This window comes from Notamacropus eugenii, chromosome 1 (genome assembly GCF_028372415.1).
Source record: "Notamacropus eugenii isolate mMacEug1 chromosome 1, mMacEug1.pri_v2, whole genome shotgun sequence".
NCBI classification, from domain to species: domain Eukaryota; kingdom Metazoa; phylum Chordata; class Mammalia; order Diprotodontia; family Macropodidae; genus Notamacropus; species Notamacropus eugenii.
Window position 1 is genome coordinate 190,487,157 of NC_092872.1, and position 24,281 is coordinate 190,511,437.

Genomic DNA, 24,281 nt, shown 5'->3' on the forward strand with positions numbered 1-24,281 from the left:
TGATCCATCACCCCTTTCGGGGAATTGCTCATTTAGGTCAATCTGGAGTAGGTTTAATTGGGTGCTCTATTTTCTTCTAATTTGGATCCTTTCTGCTAATTTAGTATTGATTTTGATCTGAAATCAAGGATTTGATTATATATAGTTAACAAGCACTTATTAAGTGCCCATTACTTAATGTGCCAGGCACTATATTAAGCATTAGAGATGCAAATAAAAACAAAACATTCTTTGTCCTCAAGAAGCTCATATTCTAATGAGAGACAGCATACAAACAACATGTATTTGTAAGATATAGAAATGACACGTTGGGGGTATTCTTAGAGGGAAATCAGTAGAATGGGGGAAAATGGTGGAATTTTAACTGGGACTTGAAGGAATCCAGAGAGCAGAGAGTGGAAGGAGAGCATTCCAGACGTGGGGTACAGCTAGCGAAAAGGCAGAGTCTGGAGTTAGAGTGTCTTGCGTGAGGAAAAGCAGGGAAGCCAGCCTCCCTGGATCACAGCATACACAGAGGGCAGGAAGGTTTAATAAAAATGGAAAGGTGGGAAGGACTAAGATCATGAAGGACTTTAAAAGCCAAAGACATGATTTTATAGTTTCTCCTGGAAGTAAATGGAAGCCCTTAGAGTTTATTAAGTAAAGAAATGACATAGTCAAACCTGCACTTTGCGAAGATCACTTTGGAAGCCTGGAGGAAGATAAATTAAATTGGGGAAAGAGTAGGCTATGGAGGCCAACCAGAAGACTATTGTGATAGTCTAGACATAAAATAATGAGGGCCAGCATCTAGGTGGCAGTTTCATTGGAGGAGGGAAGGAATGTTGTGCTGTGAGGGCAGCCTAAGTGGTAGAGCAAATAGTCAAGGAGACTTGAGTTCACATCCTGCCTTAGACATGATCCTGAGTAAGTCACTTAACCTCTCTCAGCCTCAGTTTCCTTATCTGCAAAATAAAGGTAATAACAGCACCTACATCAAAGGGTTATTGTGAGTACCAAATGAGATAACATATGTAAAACATTATGCAAACCTGAAAGTGTTATACAAATATTAGCTTTCTAATAGTGATATTTTATCACAATTGCTGGGGAGGTAGGGCTTGTGCTTATTGAATACTAAAACATTAGATTATATTTGTTTCTGTGTGTTACAAACCTAGACTTTTACACTGATCGATCTCTTTGTTAATACCAAATTCTTTCAATAATAAATCCTTTGTAGTTTATTTTGAGATCTGGAACTGTTAGACTCCCTTTATTCCCATGACTTTTCATTATTTCACTTGAGATTCTTGACCTTTTTCTTCTTCCATGTGAATTTTGTTGTTATTTTTCCTAGTTTTGTAAAGTAATCCTTTGATAGTTTAATTAGGGAGGTACTGAATAAAGTATATCAATTTAAGTAATATTCTCATTTTACTTTATTGGCTTATCTGACTCATGGACAATTAATATTTTTTCAATGACCTAGGTCTGCCTTTATTTCTGTAGATAAGTGTTAATAGTCACATTTATATCATTCTTGTGAAAGAACTCCATAGACTCTTTTACCTCAAGATGAATCTCAGACACTATTTTCTGCATGAAACGTTTCCTGATTTCTTTAGCTGCTGGTATCATCCCTCCCAAACTGCCTATGTGTACGTATTTAGTAATTTTGTATTCATCATACATACACATATGTAAATAAAATGTATCCCTATTATTTCCTCCTTTAGAAAGGTGAGCTTCTTGCCAGTAGAGATTGTTTCATTCTTCGTACTTTTATCTGTAGAGTCCCTGGTACTTAGTACATTCTGGTTCTATGAACCAGTGCCTGGTATACGGTGGTACTTTATAATTACTTACTGATTAATTAAAAAACAAAGAAGAAGAGAGGAAGAAGAATACATTAAATTCAACAAACATTTAAGTTCCTATTTTATGCAAAATATTGTGCTGGAGGATATAAAGTTTAGAAAATCACATGATTAACTTTCAATTATTAATCATAATAGTATTTTAAACTTTAACTTGCAAACTTTAAAGTGCATCCTTCACAACAATCCTATAAGGTAAATGATGAAAATATTATGATTTCTGTTTTATAAATGACAAAACTGAGGCACAGAAAAATTAAGTGAGTTGCTCTAGGTCACACAATTGATAATGGTTAAAAAACCTGATGGCTCCAAGTCTAATTCTCTTTTTCACAACACTATATTTTGTTTATGACCTGCTAGGGTGCTATGACATGTCCCCAAATAACAGAAATATAAAATCAAACATGATAAAAGAATGGAGGGCAAAAAGTAAAATGGGAGGTTGCACAAGGATAAGGCTCAGATTCCAATGAGTACAGACAGACTAAACTAGATAATCTTTAAGGACTACTCTACCTCTAAATCCTGTGATCTCAGAAAGAGGTACCATTTGAGTTGGGCTTTAAAAGGATGGGAAGGGAAAGAGGGAGATAAAACAATCTACATACATACAAGTTCAATGGATTGATGGCTTACAGTAGCATAGAAGTGGTGTGAGAATACATCTTTTCCCTACTTCCAGTTTTGTTGATTGGGTTAAACTTGTACTTTGGGAACTAAGGGTTGTGTAAATTCAATTCACTTCTTCCTGTCCACTCATTGTGAACAGCACATTCCAGCACATTCCTTCACTTTTGATTTCTTGGTTAAATATTTTAAAAGACAGAGCAGACAAACAAGAGCCCACATGCCCAGAGACGGGGGAAAAAGAAAAACCAAGAAATTGGGCAAGCTTTACCTTCTGCTTCCTTGTTCAGGTCTTCAAAGGGCCCACATTGATTGTTATAAATAAGTTCCCTCATTAGGATGGCAAAACTATAAACGTCTCCTTTCTGGGTGCCGTGAGCAGGAGGATTCTCCAGTCGTAACAGCTCTGGGGCAGTCCAGTAGAGTTCTGCAAGCCAAAGAGGAAATCATCATGGAATGACTGACTCTGCGGCCAACTTTTCTTGAGGAAAATATAAAATGAAAAAAAAAGAGACCTGGCAAGAGAGAAAAATAACTCCTTGCTAAAAATTAAAAATATATTAAGGGAAGCAACTAGTTGTTTGTTATTTCCTATGCCATGACATCTCTCATATCTCCCAAGGATTCCACTCTACCCATCTCATCTTCAACTCTTTGACCCTTACACTCCTTCATCCCACACGCATCAGAGGAAGTTGCTAATGGAACTCATTAGGTCTTGGTGCTGAGTTGGAACAAATCTAAAAGAGAATGGTTAGGATGTCAAGGGGAATAAATACCATGTCATGTGAAAACTGGTTGAAAGAACTGAAGATTTTTAGCCTATAGAAAAGACTTGTAGAAGGGAAGGAGTTATAATAGATGCCTTCAAATACTTGAAAGACTGTCACATGGAAAAAGGATTACACTCATTCTGCTTAGCCCTACAGGACAAATTTAGCAACAGTGGGGAGAAGTGGAAAGGAAGCAGATTTAGACTTGCTATAAGGAAAAGTTTTTTTTAATAATTAGAGCTGTCCAAAAAATAGTATGGGCTACCTTTGGAGGGAGCAAATTCTCTTTCATTAGTGGTCTTCAAGGAAAGGCTGTATAAATACTAGTTAGTATTGTAGCACTAGTGGTGCTGTACGATGGAAAGAGCACTTAAAGCTGAGTTCAAATCCTGGTTCTACACCTGAATAATTTTGATTAAGCAACAACCTCTCTGGATCTTGTTTTTCTTTCCTTCTTAGTCAAATCCGTGAGAGGGAAGGGTTCGACTAGGTGACCCTAAATTTCCAGACAGTTTGGCATGTCCTCATACCACCAAATCAAAAGAGCTTGAAGAGACCTTAAAGATAAGCTAATCTAAGTCCCTCAACTGGAGGAGAAAACTGGGTCTTCATTAGATTGGGGAGGTTAGGTTACTTGCCAAAGGTCAAAGAGCTAGAAAATGAATGAGAAAGGATTACAATATGGGTTTCCTAACTCCTTTTCTAGTATTCTTTTAACAACACTGTGCCATTTTCTACACATACTTTTCATGCTGCATTTTGATGGCTAATTTTTCTCTTTTAGGTAGCTCTGAAATGTCATTTTATACTTATTTCACCTATACAAAAATGCTGGGGGTAGAGGGAAAGGATAGAGAGAAATTATGTAATTTCCTCCTATCATGCATCCTTAGTGAAGGTCCTCATTGTAAAAACTCATGAACTTGCAGAGTCCCTTCAAAGTCACCCCATGACACCCCAGCAGACAGCAACAGTATAATCAGTTTCTATTACCTTCGGTGTCCTACAAATAACATTTACAGAGCAATTCAGGGAGTAAGATCTGAAAACTACCTAATTCAAATCCATCATTTTCCAGAGGAGGAAAGTGAGGTACAAAGAAATGAATTTACTTGCTCAAAGTCATCCAACTGTAAGTGACAGAGATGATATAAGAACTGAATCTCCTGACTCCCAGTCCAGGGAATCTTCCATGTGAAAAACTCACTTGCACTTAGAGAAGGCCCTTTTCCTTATCCTGATGAAAAAATCAGCCACATGGCAGCCAACTCAAGTCAAACAAAAAAGGGAAGGTACATGTTTATAGGTGCATGAGTGTGCATACATATGTCTTCTAGAAATCAGAGAGAAGAAAAAACATCTTATTATCACTCTGAATCCAGAGGGTGCCCAAAATTTGTAAATTACCTGAGTAGTAAGTATTTCTTTCACTCTTTGATCTAGACTTTCTTCCCTGCTTCAGTTCCCAAAGCCCAAATCCAGAGAGCTTCACCTGCATTCGACTATCAACCAAACAGTTGGAAGGTTTCAGGTTGCCATGGGAGTTCAAAGGGCTTTTATGAAGAAACAGCATTCCCTACAGGGTAGAAATAAAACATGGTCAATTGTACCAAACCAATCTCTCCCAGAACATGACAGAGGAAAGGCAAAAAGAAATATGAAAAGGGGGCAGAGAGAAGTGGAAAGGGACATCACTGGGCATTCATTCAGCAGTCATTTATTCAATGCTACTGTAAAGAAATACTCCATTAGGCACTACAAAGGATATAAAAGAAAGTGAAAAGAGTAGCCCTGTCCTAAAGAAGATTCCAATTCCATGAGGAAGCAAGGCAACATGGCACAGTGCATTGTGTGCTGAATTTGGAGTAAGAAGATCTGAGATAAAATCCTACTTCTGATGCTGTGTCATCATTGGCAAATCACTTTACGTCACTTAATCTGTTTCCTATTCTGTAAAATTTGGGCAAAATAAATGTGGTACCTGTTCCACAGATTTATTGTGTAGCTCAAATGAGGTTACTGATATAAGGCACATTTTAGTGTTCTATAAATGTCATTGTTGTTTTAATTGTCAAAAATAAGTTAATAGGCAGTGACATCAAATAATAAAATCACTGGACTTGAAAGTCGGAGACCTAAGTTCAAATGTCTCTTATTAACTACATGACAGAATGTGAAACAAAGATAATAATACTTAGACTGATTTTCTATGTCACAAAGGTATTGTAAGCTATGAATTCAATTCAACCTACAGTTATTAAGTGCTCACTCTGTGCAAAGCAAAGGAAATACACAAAGTAAGTAAGAGTTCTCATCCTCAAATAGCATATGTCATTTTGGGGGAATACATAGATTATTTGTGTGTGTATGTGTATATGATATATGTATGTAGGTTATATTTCTATATACATAGTACATGTATGTGCAGATAGATAGATCTGTACTCATGTGACCCTCAGCCCAATCGCCACCTACCACTGGGTGTTAGATGGTGGGGCTGACACAAACCAACAAGAAACCTCTTACCTCAAAGGCCCCAACCTGACATTGCCATTCAGAACCCTTTGATGGACAGTTACCAACTACAATCCTTTCAGTAAAAGAAACACTAAGAATGACTACTTGCTCTGCCACTGAGTTCTGAGGACCATTAAGCCTTGTCATCTGTCCTATTATTGTGCCTACCAGAATCTTGAGAACTGCTATCTACCATGCCATGGAATCTGGACCTTGGCATTCTCCTTGTAGCTGAATTCCTATACACCTATTATCTCCCACAAATAGAATGTGAATTCTTTGAGAGCAAAAACTCTCAAATTTCTATTTGTATTTCCAGTGCTTAGTACAGTGCTTAGCAAAAAGTAAACATTTAATAAATGCATTTTTATTCTATTAGTGAGTATATCACAAAGTAAATAGAAAGCAATTTCATGAGAGGGGAGAGTACTAACCACTAAGGGAATCTGAAAAAACCTCAGCTTTATATAAGAAGTCACCCTTGAGCTGACCCCGTGAAGGGAATTCGACATTTCAAGACATGTAGATGAGGAAGGACAGTATTAGAGACATAGAGGATAGTCTATGAGAAAGAGAAGTAGAGTAAGGAATGTTGCAAACAGCATATGGTGAGTGGTTCATTTGCAGAAGGTAATGATCTGAGAGGGATTTCAGAGCTGAGATAATGTAAGACCAACAATTATGGGTGATAGAAAGATGTAAGGTTTGAATATCTCTGCATATAGCTAGCTAAAATGGAATGAAGGTATAAATCATAGGAATTAGAACATTAATGAAATGAGAGATAAGGATTTTGAAAATACACCAATATATTTGGCAAAGGCAAGAGTAAGGGTCAAAAAAAGACTAGAAGCCAGGTTCTGATTTCCCTGAGAAAACAGAATGAATAGAAAAGAATTTTTTTTTTCCTTCCAGTAGTACGTAATTTCATTGAAGGCAGGGCTTTTTCCCCAGTTTTGATCTTTCAATTCTCAAAACAATTAAGCAATGAACCAACAAGTATTTATTTTGCACCCATGTACCAGACAGTATGCTAGGTGCTAGAAATGCAAAGACAAAATCAAAAGAGTGCCTGGATTTTTTCAAGGAGTTTCTAATCTAGCAGGAAGAATGATATGTGCTTACGTATAGGTCAGTACACACAAGACAAAAATAAGATAATTTAGGGGCTAAGAGGAAGCAAATAGCAGCTGGTGACAACTTTAAGAAAGTTGCTGTGACAGTCATATGGCAGATGGGTTAAAGTTAGGAGAGCTCACAAGGAGCTCAAATAGCAGTCAGTTACAGTAGTCATGGTAAGATGTGATGGAGGCCTGAGAGAGGGTGACCTTCATCCTTAATTATTGTATTTGAAAGAGCTTGCAATGTGATTGTTGAACCCCTGACAGTGATATTTAAAAGATTATGGAGAACAGAAGTACAACAGGACTGGAGAAAGGCACATGTTGCCCTAATTTTCAAAAGGAGAAGATAATTAAATGTACAGACTATGGGCCAGTAAATGACTTCAATTTCTGGCAAATTCTAACAATTATTATTAAAGAGATGGTTACTGAACAACTAGGGATAAAAAACAAAAACCAGTGCTCACAAAGAACAAGAATGGTTTCTCAGAAACAGGTCATGACAGACATCTTATTTAACGCATCTACAATTTAGTAAAGCATTTGATAAATTCTCTTACACTATTCTTATGGAAAAGATAAGGAGATGTGCCTAATAGTAATGTCATTTTGGTCCTTTGTAGGGAATGAAGGACAACAATCAACCAACCAATATGATAGTTAGATGGTTTTGAATCTATGAACTGACTGGACTCCAAGAGTAAAAAGTGCGGTATAGTGGAAAGAATGGTCAGTCAAGAGCCTCTGTTCAACTACCAACTCTACCACTTAGCATGTGTGATGCTGGGAAAGCTACTGAAGCCTTCTGTGCCTCAGTTTCCTCATCTGTAAAATGAGGGATTGGATGGGATGACCTGTAATGTTTCTTCAAACTCTGTATCTGTGAACTTCTGAGTAATTATTGATAACTTCAAAGGATGCCTCCAGTGGAGTGCTCCCATCATCTACACTTGGCCTTGTACAATTCAACATTTTTTTTTACCAGTGACATGGATCAGGGCAAAGAGGGTATGCTGGTTTTTTTATTCAGTCTTCTCAGTCCTGTCTAACTCCTTGTGACCCTATTTGGGGTTTTCTTGACATTTCCTTCTCCAGCTCAATTTACAGATGAGGAAAGTGAGGCAAACAGGGTTCAGTGACTTGTCCAGGGTCACACAGCTAGTATCTGAGGCTGGATTTGAACTCAGGTCTTCCTGACTTCAGGTCTAGCACTCTATCTACTGCACTGCCTAGCTACCCTATCAAATTTCCTAATTAAATTGAGTACTAACACAAAGCTAGAAGGAAAAGCTAACCCTAAGTGACAGAGTCAGGATCCCCATCTTAACATGCTAGAACAGTGGACTGTGGAGAGATCTCAAGACTTGCAGTAAAAAGAGGCCTGAGTTCAATCATTCCTCTGATACTTACTAGCTGTGTGACTGTGGGCAAGTCAATTAACTTTTCCATGCCTCAGATTATCTGTGGGAGAAATAATAGCACCTACCTCACGAGGTTGATCTAAGGCTCAAATGAGCTAATGTATATAATATATACATATATATATGTATACACATACATACATAAAATGTTGCTTTACAAACCATAGAGTGCTACATGAATACTTGTTAATTTTATTATTATTACTATTAATGAAAAATCTTAACCTTGGTGTTCTGCCCTGGGCCTAAGAACAGCTCTATTTGAAGCTCAACATTGGAACAAAAATCACAGGTCACTTAACAAAACAGACTTACTTAACATAACAGAAGATTCTTCAACAAGGCAATGTACTGAGAACACCTCGAGTTGATTCAGTTGAACAAATGTCCCTTTCCTGAGCTGCCCATCTTTTTATATCAGCCAAGCGTCAGAGTACACCTGGAGCTCCTTCTGGCTGCCTCTTATTCAGGTAACCAGTACATGATGTCAACACCCTGAGCCTGTAGTCCTCTAAGTCCACAAATTCTCAATACCTTTTATGGAAAAACTGGCCTACATTGCATGCAGAAGTTAGGATAATGCTCCTACCATACATACAGGTTCATGGAGTCTATTTTGCAAGAAAGTAAAAGATTAGAATTGGATGGCTGGACAAGTTTATCTGAAAAAAGCTGGGAGTTTTAGTACTCTGAAAACTCGATACTATCAACAGTAGTGAAAAAAGCTAATGTAACCTTGGGCTTCATTAAGAGATGTATAGTTTATAAGAATTGATTATCTTACTTTATTTACCTGTCCCCACATCTGGGATGTTATATGTGGGTTTGGATATCACATTATGGTTAAAGCTAGAGATCATCCAATGGGAGTAACTAAGAAAGATGAAAGATCCCACTTTCATGTTTATGAGGACTCGTTAAAGTAACCCAGCATACTTATGTAGCCTGGAAAAGGCCAGAAGGCAAGTGATAGCTAACTTCAAGTATTGTACCTGAAAAAGCATAACCTGGAAGAGGGATTATATTACACTTCTTCTGCCTGGCCCCAGAGGGCAGTACTGTACAGTAGAAAGAGAGATGAATTTGCTATCAGATATGAGTTTGAACCCCAGCTGTGTCCTACCGCATCAGCCTCTCAAGCGTTCAGTTTCATTAAATGAGGGGTCTGGATAAGATGACTTCTAGGATCCATCTATCTATGTTTTAGTGGAGGTTGATAAGAAGCAGAGGTCTTACACTTATGAAACATTCAGTGATTATTTCATTCATTATGTCCTTGTTGGAGAACTGTGACATTCCAGATATTTAATGTGAGCTGTAGTCCTACCATTAAGGGCATCCCTGGTGAAGTTCAGATCCTTGGGCAAATCTATGAGCCCATGGTAGAACTACTAGGTAAGTGGAATTTGAAAAGAAGTGAATTTATGTTTAATGTCAAAAAGGGAGGGGGAAAAACCTTCCTAATGACTATAATTACACACACACAAAAAAGGAACGGATTGCCTCAGGATGTAGTGGGCTCATCCTCAATGAAGGTCTTCAGAGGCTGAAGGTCTCTGGTTAAATGTATTTTAGTAGATTCTTCGTAGGATACAGCTTAGACTAGACAACTGCTATCAGTCAATCAGTAGCAAGAACTTACCAAACACCTACTATGTGCTGGGCACTGTGCTGTGTGAAAGAAAGTCCCTTTCAACTCTTAAATTCTGTGATTCTCTTGGTATTCTGAGCTGGGGAAACTCCTGAGCAAAGGAATGGAGATGAGGATGAAAAGTTGTTCTTAGGAGAGGACAATATCAATTTGCTAACTGGAAAAAATGATATTTATTTGATAGGTTGAGGGATTTTACTTTCTTTCCTTCTATTTTCAGAAAAGAAACAAAGACTTAAGGGATATATATATATATTTGCTTTTCTGGAAGAAGATAAAAAGTAAGCAACAGAACAGTCTGAGGAACTTGGTTCTTGATCAAAACATTTGGATGTGCTCGATCACATCAAGGTGATCTTGCCCTATTTCCCTCTCAGGTTGCCCACTTGTTTAGCTCTTCCTTCCTGTCCTTGCTCAAAAGACAAAAAAGCTCTGGTTTATTCAGGTGATTGCATAGCATGGATTCCAAAGTGCTGCCATAACCCACTGTTACTCTTGAAGGTATTTGTGATTCCTTTTTCAAAATAACCTCTGGGAAGACATTGTCTCTACTACCTGTCCATTTTTACCAGGGGTAACTGCTTCTATTTTTCTTAGTCATTTACTTGGTGCTGTTAATAAGACAAGCTATGAAACTATAATTGGTACCAAGCCAAATCTAAGATACTAACCATTCAGTGTCAAAGGGGCATCAGACATGGTCTCATCCAACCACTTCTTTGAAAGAAAAACAAACTAATGCCCAGAGAAGGGAAGTGATTTGCCTAAGAACAATGCATTGGCAAAGTGAATACTAAAACCCAGGTATCCCAACCCCTAGTCTTGTGCCCACACAGAGTTCTCTTCTACTATTTCAACAAGATGACTGTTTTTGGCCAAAATGATATGCCCTGAGTGACAAATCCCCTTTTAAAGAGCAATGTTCTATATATTTTAGTGGAGAATGATAAGAGAAGAGGTCGTATACTTATGAAACATTTGATGATTATTTCATCCATTATGTTGTTGTGGAGAACTATAACATTCCAGATATTCAATGTGAGCTGCAGTCGTACCATTAAGGGCATCCCTGGTGGCATTAGAGGACTGGGCAAGCTATACTGTATGCATGTCTCCTCCAACAATTATTCTTGGAGAAATTAAAGAGAAATGAATATTTAGGATAGTCTCTGAGAAGAAAAGAAATCGGAACAGAATGCAGAGTGTGTTTGTAGAGTGGAGGAGAAAATGTCATCAGTGGTGATAGAGGAAGGAAGAGGATTAGATTGTTGTGAATTAGCACTGACTGGAGAAACCACCGTTTTCTTCTCCCTGAGCTACCTCCCTAAGGCACTGGTTCTAGTGAACAGCAGAATGTACTAGAAAGATGGACAAGAAATGAGGATACTTGGATTCAAGTCTTTGCTCTGCTACCAGTATTGTGACTTGAGGCAGGTCACTCAATAAACGTTAATTCTGTAGCAGGCAGAGTGCTAGATGGTGAGGATATGAAGAAAAGATGGAGTTCCTCCCCAAGGAGCTTACATTCTACTGGAGGGATGTACTGAGAGCAGTTACTGCTAAGTACATCCAAAGTAATTTGAGGAGAGAGTAAGCAGCAGTAACTGGAGGATCCAGATGGCATCTGAGCTGAGACCTGAAGGAGGAAAGGGACCTTTAAAGATGGCATGAGGTGGGAGTAAATGAGGGTAGGAGACGGGAAAGTCGAGTTTTGGAAATAAAAAAAGAGACCAGTTTGTAAAGTCCAAGCAAGAGCATAAAATGAAAGAAAGAGGGAAATGTTCATTGGAGACAGATTGTGACTCGACCCCTAAATGCCAGTCTAAGGAATTTATAAATTTGTCTTCTCTTGCTCTGTTTCCTCACCTGTAAAATAAAGAAGGTCAACTAAATTTTCTTTAAGGGCTCTTTCTTATCAATTAATTATTAATGAAAGCATTGTATTAAGGTAGTCCAAGGAATATAAAAGAAACTGAAAACACCATCTCTGAGCTTGAAGGGAAGAGAAAAGGGTAGAAGCATTGATATAGCACCTACTACGTGCCAGGCCCTGTGCTAAGCACTTTGACAAATATCACCTCATTTACTCCTTATAATAACTCTGAGAAGTAAGTGCTGTTATTATTTCCATTTTACAGTTGAGAAAACTGAGGCAACAGAGGTTAAGTGACTTCTGCAGGGTCACACAGCTAGTAAGTGTCTGATGCTACATTTGTCCTCGGTTCTTCCTCACTCCAGGCCCAGTGCTCTATCCACTGTGCTACTAGCTGTCTCTAAAGAAGACTCCACTAATGAGATTCCATTCCCATGAAGAACACCAATTCTATGACTCTGGGATAGTACTGCTTTGCAGTAGCCTCTCAAGAAATAATCTCTTGGCTTTGAAGTATCAAATCTACAGGAAAATATTACTGGAAAATATCTCCTATTTTGAACAGTGTGGTGGATTTTCTAAGAAATTTCAGTCAGAAGAACATTGCCTTCTTTGACTGTCATTTTTTTTATCTGTAAAATGACATTATTAGAGAGTTGATCAACAAGGTCCCTTCAAGCTCTAACAATCTATGAATTTATAAACAAAGGATTGTAGTGACTTTAACGAAATGTCATATTAGGAAAAGTTCCCGAGGTATGCAATAAGATTGGACATAATCAGGAAAGGGAACCAAGATATATAACTGTGGTCTGGATCAGAGCCTGGCAGCCTCATACAAAATGTGACAAGTTTCCAAATAGGCATCTCTTCAACAATTTATACTGAATTTCAATGCAGTTAGGCAAATGGTTGAGATTACAAAGAGATATGTTAACCAGCTCTGCAGTGGGATCCCAGAACCACCCATTCTTCTAGTTGTCCTAAGTTCCTTCATTATATGAAATTTCATTTCACCCATTTAAATTCTACATTGCATCGCAATGCATCATCGTACTCATTCAGTTAGTGCTTAGCCAAGGCTGAAGAAATTTATTCCCACTTTATAAAATATGTTGATATGCATAGAATGTCTTAAGCATAATTGTCCTTTGCCTCCTTTGTTAAACACAAAGGTTTGTCTGATACTCACATTGACTATGTCATATGCAAAAGAGAGCTTGAATATCCAATCCAATTCAATGTCAGAATTTCTTAGAATGTCCTGAAAAACATAATTATTCAAGAAAACATTCTTCTGTGATTCAGTCTGAAAACAAAGTCAAATTCTAGGATATACATCCAAACGAATCTCTTTGTACATTTAGCTACATGTATGTACATATATAATGTACTTCCATACACACATAGGTATATAAGCATATAAAATTTGAGTCAGACATAGCAGAATCTGGCTCTTTGGAGTGTTTTATTTTTAGTAGTCTTTATAATACAGAGGAAAAAAGTACTGTGTTGGCATTACAAAGAATAAAATTTCGTTTTAAGACCCATTAGTGGTATGACGTGAGATTGACTAACTATATGAGTATGGTCATATCATTTAACCACTTTGAATGTCATTTGTCTTACCTATAAAATGAAAATAGCAATACACCCCTACCAAACACACAGGGTTATTGTGAAGAAAGTGTTCAGTAAACAATGAAATACTACGTAAAAATGAACTGTTATTTTAATTCCAAATCTGGAGCCAAAAACGTTTCTGGGGAATGGAGAAGCTACAAATTTGACCCAACACAATGAGAGTACGCCATTTTGATTTTAAGGACACTTCCTCATTCCTAGAACATACACAAGCTATATAGTGTGGGCCTTGGCAGGAAATTAAGACTTGTCTGTGACATTTTCCCTCAAATTCAGGATATTTTTAGACCTAAACAAATGAATTGGGTCCTTGGCAGTTAATCTTTTAACTTGACCCACGTAAACAACTAAATAGGTAAATCCAAATTTATTATTCAATCAGAGAGAGAAAGAGAAAAAGATGGAGAGAGAGAGAGAGAGGTCCATAGCATTTATCCCAAATGCCTAACACCTACTACCAGTTATCCCTTTAAGGGAGAGAAGAAGGAGAGGGGAAGAAAGGACACAGACAGGCAGAATCAGAGAGATAGACAGAGAGAAAAGAGAGAAACACAGAGACACAGAGTAAAGAAAGGCAGAGAGAGAATATCCTAAAAAGACCCGGCCAGACCCTGAGGAGCTCCTTTGCTAGAAGCTACTAATCCCCATTGAAGGACCATGATTATCCTACCTTGAGACTTCCTTTCCTGCAGTACTGAATAACAAGACAGATGTTGGGTGGCTCGCTGCAAATGCCAAAGAAGAGAGCTAGATTTTCATGCTTCAATTCACACATCTGAAGGCAAAGAAATGGTAGCAGTAGCTGAGGTTACATTGGACATACAGAAAACACAATAATAATTTCCATTTACATGTCATCTTATTTACCAGACATTTTTCTTACAATAAGCATGTGAGGGGGCAATATAAATATTATTATTCACATTTTACAGATGGGGCAGCTAGGTGACATAGTGAATAGAGTACCACCAGCCCCAAAGTTAGGAAGACTCATCTTTCTGAATTCAAATCTGGCCTCAGACACTTAGGTATGTTATGTGACCCTGGCAAATCATTTAACCCTGTTTGCCTCAGTTTCCTCATCTGTAACATGAACTGGAAAGGGAAATATCAAACCACTCCAGTATCTTTGCCAAAAAAAAAAAAAAAATGAGTTGCAGAGAATCAGACGTGACTGAAAACAACAGAACAACAGATGAAGAAATAGACACTAAGAAATGCTAAGTGACCTGCCTGTGATCACAACTCAGCAACTTCAGAAGTGGTCCCATCACTCCAAGTCTGGTGCTCTTCTATTATTGCTTGGCACGAGCTACTCCAGAAGAAGGTGAAAAGTCCTCCCAAACAGCTTGGTGTTCAATCAGTAATCATACAGTCCAGAGGCAAAAGGGTGGACTCCATGGCCTTGGTAGGTTTTTCTAAGTCTTCCTTTGCCCTTCTAATCTGTTTCAGTAATTTTTATTTTTATTTAACAGATAGAACCGTGTAAACTATAAGCAAAAAGAAGCTCTCGTGTTTAACTTCCTGTAATATCTCACAGCTATTTTATTTGCCAATCCTTTGATGATCAGCACCAATGCGTAAGGCCAGTGATTGTCAAAGGGTGTGTCACAGGATGCTAGTATGCCACGGATTTCTTCTAGGTTTACTACAAGTTATATGGATTTGTATTATATTAGGCTTGTAGTTAGGTGTGTGCGAGGGTGGATCTCCCTCAAATTATATGGAACTTGCACTCATGAGTTTCCTAGTGTGCCCTGATTCCTTGTAGCAAAAGATAATACTGTTCCATGAGCAAGAAAAGTTTGACAACTTTTGGTATTGATGTAGGATGAGAAAGCAGGACTGGGGAATCCTAATATGTGCAAAAGACAAGATAAAGAGGGGTCTACCATAGATACTGGAATTAGAAGGAGGGAGGAAAGGAAGAACGGGAGAAGGAAAGTGAGGGAAGGAGAGAAGGAGGGTGGGAAAGAAGGAAGGGTGGACTAGGCAATCTCTAGAATTCATAGTAATCAAGTAAGTACTCAGACAGGCAGCAAGAAACCAGAAAGAAGCCTTAAAAGTGGTATTATAAAGCAGAAGGGTCTACAGCTGGAGGTCAGAGGCTAGAGATTCAATAACAGAATAGTAACGAGCAATTCTGGCTTCCGTGACAAAGTCTACTTGAAATAAGTGTCACAAAGAGCAGCATCAAATCAAATACCCAAGAAAAACAATCATTTGGGCAGGTGCAGAGATGCCAGTTCATTACTCCATGCAGGAGAGCCAGAGATGCCCGGAGTGTGTGGTAGGGTGGAGGTAGGGGTGGAATCAGGGTAGGTTTGGGTTCGGGAGAAGTGCATCTGAGGTTCTATGAGGCAGGAGCCAGTCACAATAGCTCCAAACCATGTTAAGTGAGAACAGTACCTGGAGGCACTTTGGACTAAGGAGAGGAGTGGGCAAAGCAAGGGCAGAGACGAGAAGGCATTGAATCAATGCAATTTAGGGGGGAAATACTTGGATTTAGAGGTAGGAGACCTAATTCTGGTTTTAATCCTTCCACTAACCAACTGTGGCATTTTAGGTAAGTTATTTCACCATCCTAGGCTTCAACCAGCAAAAATCCTAAATCCTTGACATAAACGATGTATAAAATGAGAGAGGATTGGACAAAATGATTTCTAAGACCCTTCTAACTCGTTCATTCTATTATTCTATGAGTGGTGATTCCTGCTGAATAAATTTCAGTAACATTACAAGTTCTTCCTAGCACACAGTAGGTGCTTAATAGATGTTTATTAATCAAGACCAGAAGGTCGTCTCACCAGCTGTATTTCTCTCAGAATGGATGGCTTCCTAAAGCAGGATTCCTTTTCATTTTCAATATATCGAATGGCAACATGATTGCCCTGGAATCAGAGAGAGAAAAAGGATTTTCTTAAACCAGGAATATGGACAGACCTGTTCAATGCACTCCCAGAACATTTTGATACCATCCCCTGAGTCTGAGCCTTACCAACTGCTTGACCAGGCAATCAGGAGATATTTAACAAACATCTACTATCTTCTAGGCACTGTGAGAGGACAGACAAAAGGATAGGAAATAAGGAGGTAGAGGGAAAAGAGCACCAGATTTACTAGCTGTATGACCTTGGGCAAATTATTTAATTTATCTGAACTTGAGGTTTCCAGTCTACAAAATGGGGATAATCATACCTGCCTTACTTGCCTTCATGGATTTAAAAATCATGTGAGATTACATTTAGATAGACAGATAGATAGATAGATAGATAGATAGATAGATAGATAGATAGATAGATAGATAGATAGATGTATATAGATATATGTACGAGAGAGAGAAAGGGAAAGAGAGAGACCGAGACAGAGAGAGAACGTGCTTGCACACACACAAAAGGGGAGGTGGAACTTTAAAATAGTTCCTGAATGAATGAATTCAAAACTGAAGGCAGAGGAGTGACATTTTAAGCAGCATTACGACTGTATGAAAGCTTGCTGAAAAGGATTCTCTCTCCACAAATGATTTGTTTGATAAAGAGTACAGCAACTGCTATGGATATTTGGGAGTTCTAATAACCTGAAAAAGTAAAAAAAATCTCTTTCTGTAAGAAAATGCTGACTTCAAATGATCTTGAGACACTTTTCATATGAAAATATATGTCTGCTACCTCCCTCCTTTTCTTCTGCATAACATATTACACTTTTTAACCCTTTCTTTCTCAATTTAAGGAGAAAAACATATATTTTTCTCTGTATAAATTTTCCCCTTATGGATAGTTATCCATACCAGGCCAAAACTTCTGAAGACATGGTAACCACAGCTATTAGCAGTAGCTTGCATCCCTCTGAAGGTTTGAAAAGAGTAGCTAGGCACACAGTCCATCAAGGTAAAAGTTATATTTTCCGAATGTAAAAGCCTCCAGGGTTCGAACAGCAATTATACTTCCTTCCATTTTGTTGATAAAATATTTGCAACACTCATGTTTTTCCCCTAGAACTACATCTATAAAATGAAGGTAATAATATCTGCTGGAGAAGGCAGGGTATGCAGCTCATGTAATGCTTCACACAATTCAGAATGCCATCCCAGGATGACAAAATACAAAAGCTAAAAGTAAGTGGGATCAGAAAAATGCGTTCAGGACCCGACTCATGAAACCTATACCTGGTAAAGGCCCACAGTGGTATAAAAGGCTTCTTCTCCATGCTTGTCCTGGAAGTCTGAGCTCAGATTGCTTGAAGTCATCATGCTTGAGCTACAGCTTTCATTTCCTCTAGATACAGGTGTGCCCCTTTGTGATTGCTGCGAGGAAGGAATGCAGGGTGGTAAAATGGTTTTGCAAAATAAATCTGAGCCTTTTCTGGCTCCCCCCAGAGTTGGCCAGGGAAATCCCTGCCTTGAACCATGGGTGTGAAAGATGATACCAAGTTTAAATAAATCATCTAGTAGGAATCTGATAAACTTCTCCTGTATACCAAGCAAGGGGCACAGAGGACAAAAGATTTCTTACAAAGGAGAAAGCAAGGAAGGAAAGGAGGGAGGGAAAGAGAGACAGAAGGATGGAAAGAAGGAAGGAAGGAAGGAAGGAAGGAAGGAAGGAAGGAAGGAAGGAAGGAAGGAAGGAAGGAATTCCCTCAAGGACTCTGTGTATGTGTAGTCAGATGATACATACAGGCAGACACATTTATACATAGATATAAAACATATATGTTAAATGTTTGCTATGTGCAATGCATTGTGATACTGCTGGGCTAATAGTAGAAGATATCTCCTTACTTATCCTTTGATCTTGTTATAAATTTTTTTCAATCATAAAATCTCAGAGTTGGAAGAGACCTGCAAAAATCATCTACCTCAGTCTCTTGCCCAATGTCAAGTAACTGGCCTCTCCCAGTTACTAGAAATTTATTCTCTCATGAGGCAAACCATTCTATTTTTAGACCATTCTAATTGATAGAAAAGATTTTCCTTAAACAGGTGAAACCTGTTTCCATGAGCTTTTGCCTAATGACAGAGCCAGAACTAGGAATTATTGGGTTTGGGGAAAATTCGTTTGTTGCAGGGAAACTGTGGTAGCAGAGGGACAATTTAATTGACAAGTGCAGTCATGCTGGGAAAGGGGGCAAACCTATAGTCCTTAGAGTTTGGTTGGGGACTCAGATGAGCAACATCATTGTGAGAGGACCCTGGGAGACACACAGAAATGGCCCATGCAGCAAGTCACGGGGACTGCATCACAGGGATGAATTTTACCTACTCACTACTCCTCCCCCTAGTAATGCACTCCTGGTGCCCTGGGGTAAAGCTCCAGGTAATTTGTATCACAGTCTATAGACACTAGTTCTACAGCTCCCCCCTAGCCACAACAGGATAAGTCTACTCATCTTCCACAGGACAGTTCTTTAATTAAATTAAACCAACTATCACTTCTTCTCTTCTCCAGATTAAACATCTCCAGTCTCTTCAAACTATTCCTTAGAAAACATAATTTCCAGACCTTTGACTGTCCTGGTCACTGTCCTTCAAACTTGTCTTCAATTTGTCAGTCTCTTAAAATGTGGCCCCCAGAATGAAGCAAGATGCTCAGCTATGCTATTTCCAGTGCAAAGTATCACCTCTTGTAACCAAGGTGCTACAAGTCTACTGAGAGAGACTAAGCTGGGTCTCATATCAATCACCCCACTAGTTCATGCTGAGCGTAGATTCAATTTGGCTCAGCAAATATTTACTGAGCATGTGCACGGAGTCCAGCATAATGCTTTTCACTATACTGGGCCCTGAGACATGTAATATAAATAAAAAGAAGTCAGTTCTTTCTCAGAAACTGCTGTCAAGCCAGATTTCTGTAATATACTTTTACAATTGAATTTTAAAACCTCAGTGCAGAATTTGGCCTTTTTCCTTGTTAAATTTCATTGTTTTCATCTTACTAGGTACCCCTTCTAGTCTACTGCATGGAAGTTGTGATTTAATCAATAACGGCTAGTGGCTCCGGCGGCCAAAGAAAGTGGACAGGATCCTGCAAAAGCAAACAAACGACTAGACACGGCCTGAGAATAGTTTACTTTCTTGGCAGCACATGGCTCAGGGCATAAAGCTGTACACCACAGGGATTTAATGAGGTTCTTTATATACAAGTTAACGTGGGTCTCATTTAAAAACTAGGAAACTCAGTGGATACCTTGGAGTCAATCTAAAACTGTAAACCACGACAAATGAACAATCGTAACAATTACCTATGTGCCTGATTGTACCTTGTTAAGGGGCAAAATGATGATGTCCTCATAGTTGATTTTCCACCAGGCATTATCATGGGTTACTAACCGGTTCTTTTTCTGCATCTTTAAAAACAATACAATGCTGGCAGCTCCAAAGACCAGGATGATGAGAGTCAGCACAATGGCCATGATGACACCTGGATGAAGAAGACACCTGATTACTCAGGACTATAAAGTGTCATAACTGAGCAGGCACATGTATACATTAGCACATTCACATGCAGCTATAGAAGTAATGGGTTGGTCAAAAAACATTTATTAAGTGCCTACTTTGTGCCAGATACTGTTCTAAGCACTGGGAATAACGGGGTATATAATTTGTTGCTCATTGCATAGATTACTGGAGTTTAAAGGGACCTCAGAGGTTATCTTATCTGCCCTCTACTACAGAGATCTATTACCGGTCCCTACCCTACCACAAGTATCCTTTCTACTATATTCCTTCAAGAGTGGCTATTTAACTTCTTCAGTAGCTCCAGTAACAAGGAGTTCACTATCATGAAAAGAAGACTAACCCATTTCTAAGATAACATACGTTTAAGAGTCTGCAAAGGTTAGAAGGGACACTGCCCCAAGTTACAGCAGGTGGAAATGATGAGATCAGCTTCCTGCTCTTGAGAAGCTCCTAAATATAAGATCGTGAAATGGGAAAAAATCATCTTCAGTGGACCAGCCTCTACTTTCCCCAAGTTCCTTCTTCATTACACTCACATCTCTATCTTCACACCAAAACCTGTTCTTAGTAAAGATTTTGCTTGTATCTTTGTGTGAATTATGATTTGCAACATTAACTCGTATGTACAGTAACAATATATTTTATGCGCAGTGGATAGTACAAGGATGTATTTACATTTTACACTTGAAAGATGAGGAAACTGAAGGCCTGAGTATCAAGTGACTTTCCAAGTCACAAGGTAAATGTCAATGTGTCCTATCTAGATATATTTGCATATCTAAGCTCAGATGATGGAATGACTTATTTATCTTCATTCCATGAATTTTAAGCTTAACTATGGAGCTATATGGAAGGAGAAAAGAAGAGAAACCTTACTAAAACAATTGCAGATCTACTTCAAATAAACACATAGTTAGCTCTGTTCATTTTATTGCATTTGCACAAATCTAATGATCTCTTGGTTTTAAAATCAATAAGGTGCTAAAATTCTGTGGAAAAAAAACACTAATGCCCAGAAAATTCTCCAGAATTATTCATTTTAGATTCCTGGTTTGATATGATTTCTTCTTATCTCCAGGCATATTTATTAACTTCTGTTGTCAAATAAGATGAGAGAGTGGAATAAAAAAACAACTTTTTCTGAGGAGAATTAACATTCAAAGTCAGAGCAAGGCTCTCTTTCAGAATGAAGGGACAAGCATTCAGTCCTGGATTTTGGCTATAGGAGAGTAAGTTTCCTCGAATAAAATAATTAAACCAAGACGAAGCCTCCTGATCACATCAGACTTAGAAAGTATGCACTTCTCAGCCCTAACTGAAGTGGGGTACTCCAGTGCCAAAATTTAGAAGGTGGAATTAGTGCTTGTGCTAATTAGTGCTTTAACAACTGAGCTTTGCACTTAGCTGGCAAAAATAATTAGTTAAAATAGGAAACTTATTTCCCCCTCTAATCTCTACAAGAGAAATTTTTTCTGTGCTGGGTTCTCTCTACTTAGTGTCCCAGAAGCTCTGTCTCCTTGCCATGGGATCTAGAACATCAAGGTTTCTCCTAGAATTCTGCCATGACTTTGGACTGGACTGAGATTAATATTTGCCTCAGTTCTTTTCTGGTTCCCTTCCCTTCAGAACTGCAATTTTCCTTCTCACAGAGCAAAGATACTTACTTATAAATGTAGTTTGACAGTGTTCATTAGAAAAGCCACAAGCAGGTTTATCTTTGGGAAGAGACCCGTGAGGCCAGCTGCCATTGGAAAAGTTTCCTATGGGGCTAATAGGGAAACACAGAGTAGAGTGTCAGTGCCTACTCAGACTTTTCATTCCTTGGGGGCAGCGGGACCAAATGAACTGCCATCTTGATTTGTGAACCATTTCATAGGATCTCTGAATAAATCTTAGTTCTTCAAGTGGGACACAATCATTCAATCAATTCAATAAATACATATTAAAGTGCCTACTGTGTGCAAAGCACAATGCTAAAGATATGAAGACAAAAACTGAAATAATCTCTACCCTTAAAGAGCTTACATTCTACTGAGGGAATAAGAAACAGGCACATAGGGAAGTAAATACAAGGTTATTTGAGGAAGGAGAGAGTACAGAACAATTGTGAGACTCAGGAAAGATAGTGCTTGAGCTGAGCCTTGAAAGGGAGGCAGAGCTGAAAATGAAATCTATTCTAAGCTTGGGAAAAGGCTTCTGCAAGTACAGAGAGATGGGAGATGGATTTTTGAATGCTGAGAACAATGAAAGGTACAATTTTGCTGAAATATAGAGAGCAAGGAGGGGAACAGGAACTAGATTATAGAGGGCATTAAATGCCAGGTCTGAGCAGCTTGTATTTTAGGAAGGAAGGAAGGAAGGAAGGAAAGGAACAGTAGGAAAGAAAGAAAGAAAGAGAAGGAAAGAAGGAAGGAAGGAGGGAAAGAAAAGGAAAGGAAAAGAAAAGAAAAGAAGAAGGGGTCATTAAAGGATAGGGGTAGGAGGACAGAGGTATGTGGCATGGATGGATTTGTTCCTTGGTAAAGCAGATATAAGATGGATGGATTGGAAAGGACAGAGAGAGGAAGCCAAGGGAATTATGACAGTCTAGGGGAGAGATAATGAAGGCCTGGACTATAGTAGTAGGCATGAGAGTATAGGGAAGGGAATGAGTGATAAGACAAATGTTGTGGGAGGGGGCCCTTAACATAAACAGAGAAGTCTGGAAGGAGGATTCACTTAGGGGAAAAGGTTAATTCATAAAATTTCATGGATTTTTGCTAACTGAACTAACCATCTACATTTAGAGCAGGGGCTATTAATCTTTTTTTGCATCATGGGCCTCTTTGGCAATCTGTAAAAATCTGTGGATCCCTTCTCAAAATTAAGTGTATAAATGTGTAAAATAAAATACATAAAATTACAGAAGAAATCAACTATATTGCAATATAATTTTTAAAAACATTTTGCAAAAAGTTCATGGACACCAAATTAAGAATTCTACTTTAGTCCAAAGGTGGCTTATCCATTCTAGGGTATCAATAATATTTTTAAAGACATTTAATGTGATAGTATAGTAAGAAAAGTAACAATAAAATAGTTTCTCCAGAACCTAGAACACATTCTCTTATAAACGTACACAAAATCTATACGAAGAGTGGACATGCAGAGGACATGCTTCCCATCGGGTCAAGGCACAAATGTTGAAGGCAGCACTCATAGGGAGTGACTTCAATATTTTAAATATCACAAAACCATGCTATGACACAACACCGAATGCCTTCTCCCTCCCTGCATTTCTTATGGGAACGGAGAAAACCTGCTAAGCTGGTGTCATTCTTTCCCTTGGTATCAAAAGTTAGATCATTGAACCTTTGAGTTCCCAGGAAACTTAAAGATCATTTGGTCCAGAGGCATCAAACATGTTGCCATGGGCCACACATTGCAGCAACATTCTGTATTATGCCTAGAATCGAATTAAAATGAAATTAGGGACTACTTAACGGAATAAATGAAAATCCAATAAAATAAAGAGACCATCACATTTTAAAACTAGGTCAATATGCAGTCTGCCGGGATCTTTGTGTATGGATAAATGGCCCTATTTCTATTTTGACACCACTAATATAGTCTGTCTGGTTTTACCGAGAAGGACACAGGGGCCTATGGTATGTGAACCCAAGTGTCCTCACTCTTTGGTCAGACCTATTTTAACCTGTACCAGGAAGCTTATTCTACCAAAGTTGGGTCCTCCATAAGGAAGCGGACTCTGCAAATTGATAGAGGAAAAAATTATCAGGAAGGAACTGAAGACTCAAAACTTGGAGGTTGGGGAGGGAACAGAAATGGGGGTTTTTAATGACTAAGGCAAACTCATGAATATTAAATATGTGCATCCCCAGACCCTACCTTAAGACTAAGTTTCAACACAGAAAATTAGGAAAGTGTCCGTTCAGATCTGTTTCAGAGTCAAACTCTGCATATGATCCAACAATTATGGATCAAGGTCCTCCAATACGTAAAGTATCGAAGATGAGGTGAGCATGATCATCACCTGACAGCTTCTCAAAACAAAAAAAAAAGTTAGTAAAAAGTAAAGTACATTAAATTTTAGAACTACATCCTCAAAAATGTAGTGTTTTTAAGGGTCAAAGATATACTATTTAAAATAAATAATTAAATCCCAATGAATATATCATAGTCATACACCATAATAAGATGATATAACAGTATGAGAGGCTTAAGTTCAGTTACCAATTTTATTTGAATTGCAGCAATTCTGCTGAGTTGCAATAGAATCTTAAGCCAGTTTGGAAAATGGTCCAGCCTCGAGCGATTTATCCCTGCTATAAATAA

The 24,281-nt window shown here is 38.4% G+C and overlaps 1 protein-coding gene across 1 annotated transcript in view; it reads right to left on the minus strand.

The window, feature by feature from the left end:
* Positions 1–24,281, minus strand: part of LOC140510562 (guanylate cyclase 2G-like) — a 78,357-nt gene that overhangs the window by 36,497 nt on the left and 17,579 nt on the right. Inside the window, exons 7-14 of the mRNA XM_072619313.1 lie at positions 21,611–21,714; positions 19,748–19,908; positions 17,658–17,795; positions 16,300–16,383; positions 14,163–14,267; positions 13,041–13,112; positions 4,670–4,838; positions 2,761–2,916 (exon numbers count right to left, since the gene is read on the minus strand). Of these exons, the coding sequence (XP_072475414.1) occupies positions 2,761–2,916; positions 4,670–4,838; positions 13,041–13,112; positions 14,163–14,267; positions 16,300–16,383; positions 17,658–17,795; positions 19,748–19,908; positions 21,611–21,714 (989 nt within the window). The remainder of the gene's footprint in view (positions 1–2,760; positions 2,917–4,669; positions 4,839–13,040; positions 13,113–14,162; positions 14,268–16,299; positions 16,384–17,657; positions 17,796–19,747; positions 19,909–21,610; positions 21,715–24,281) is intronic.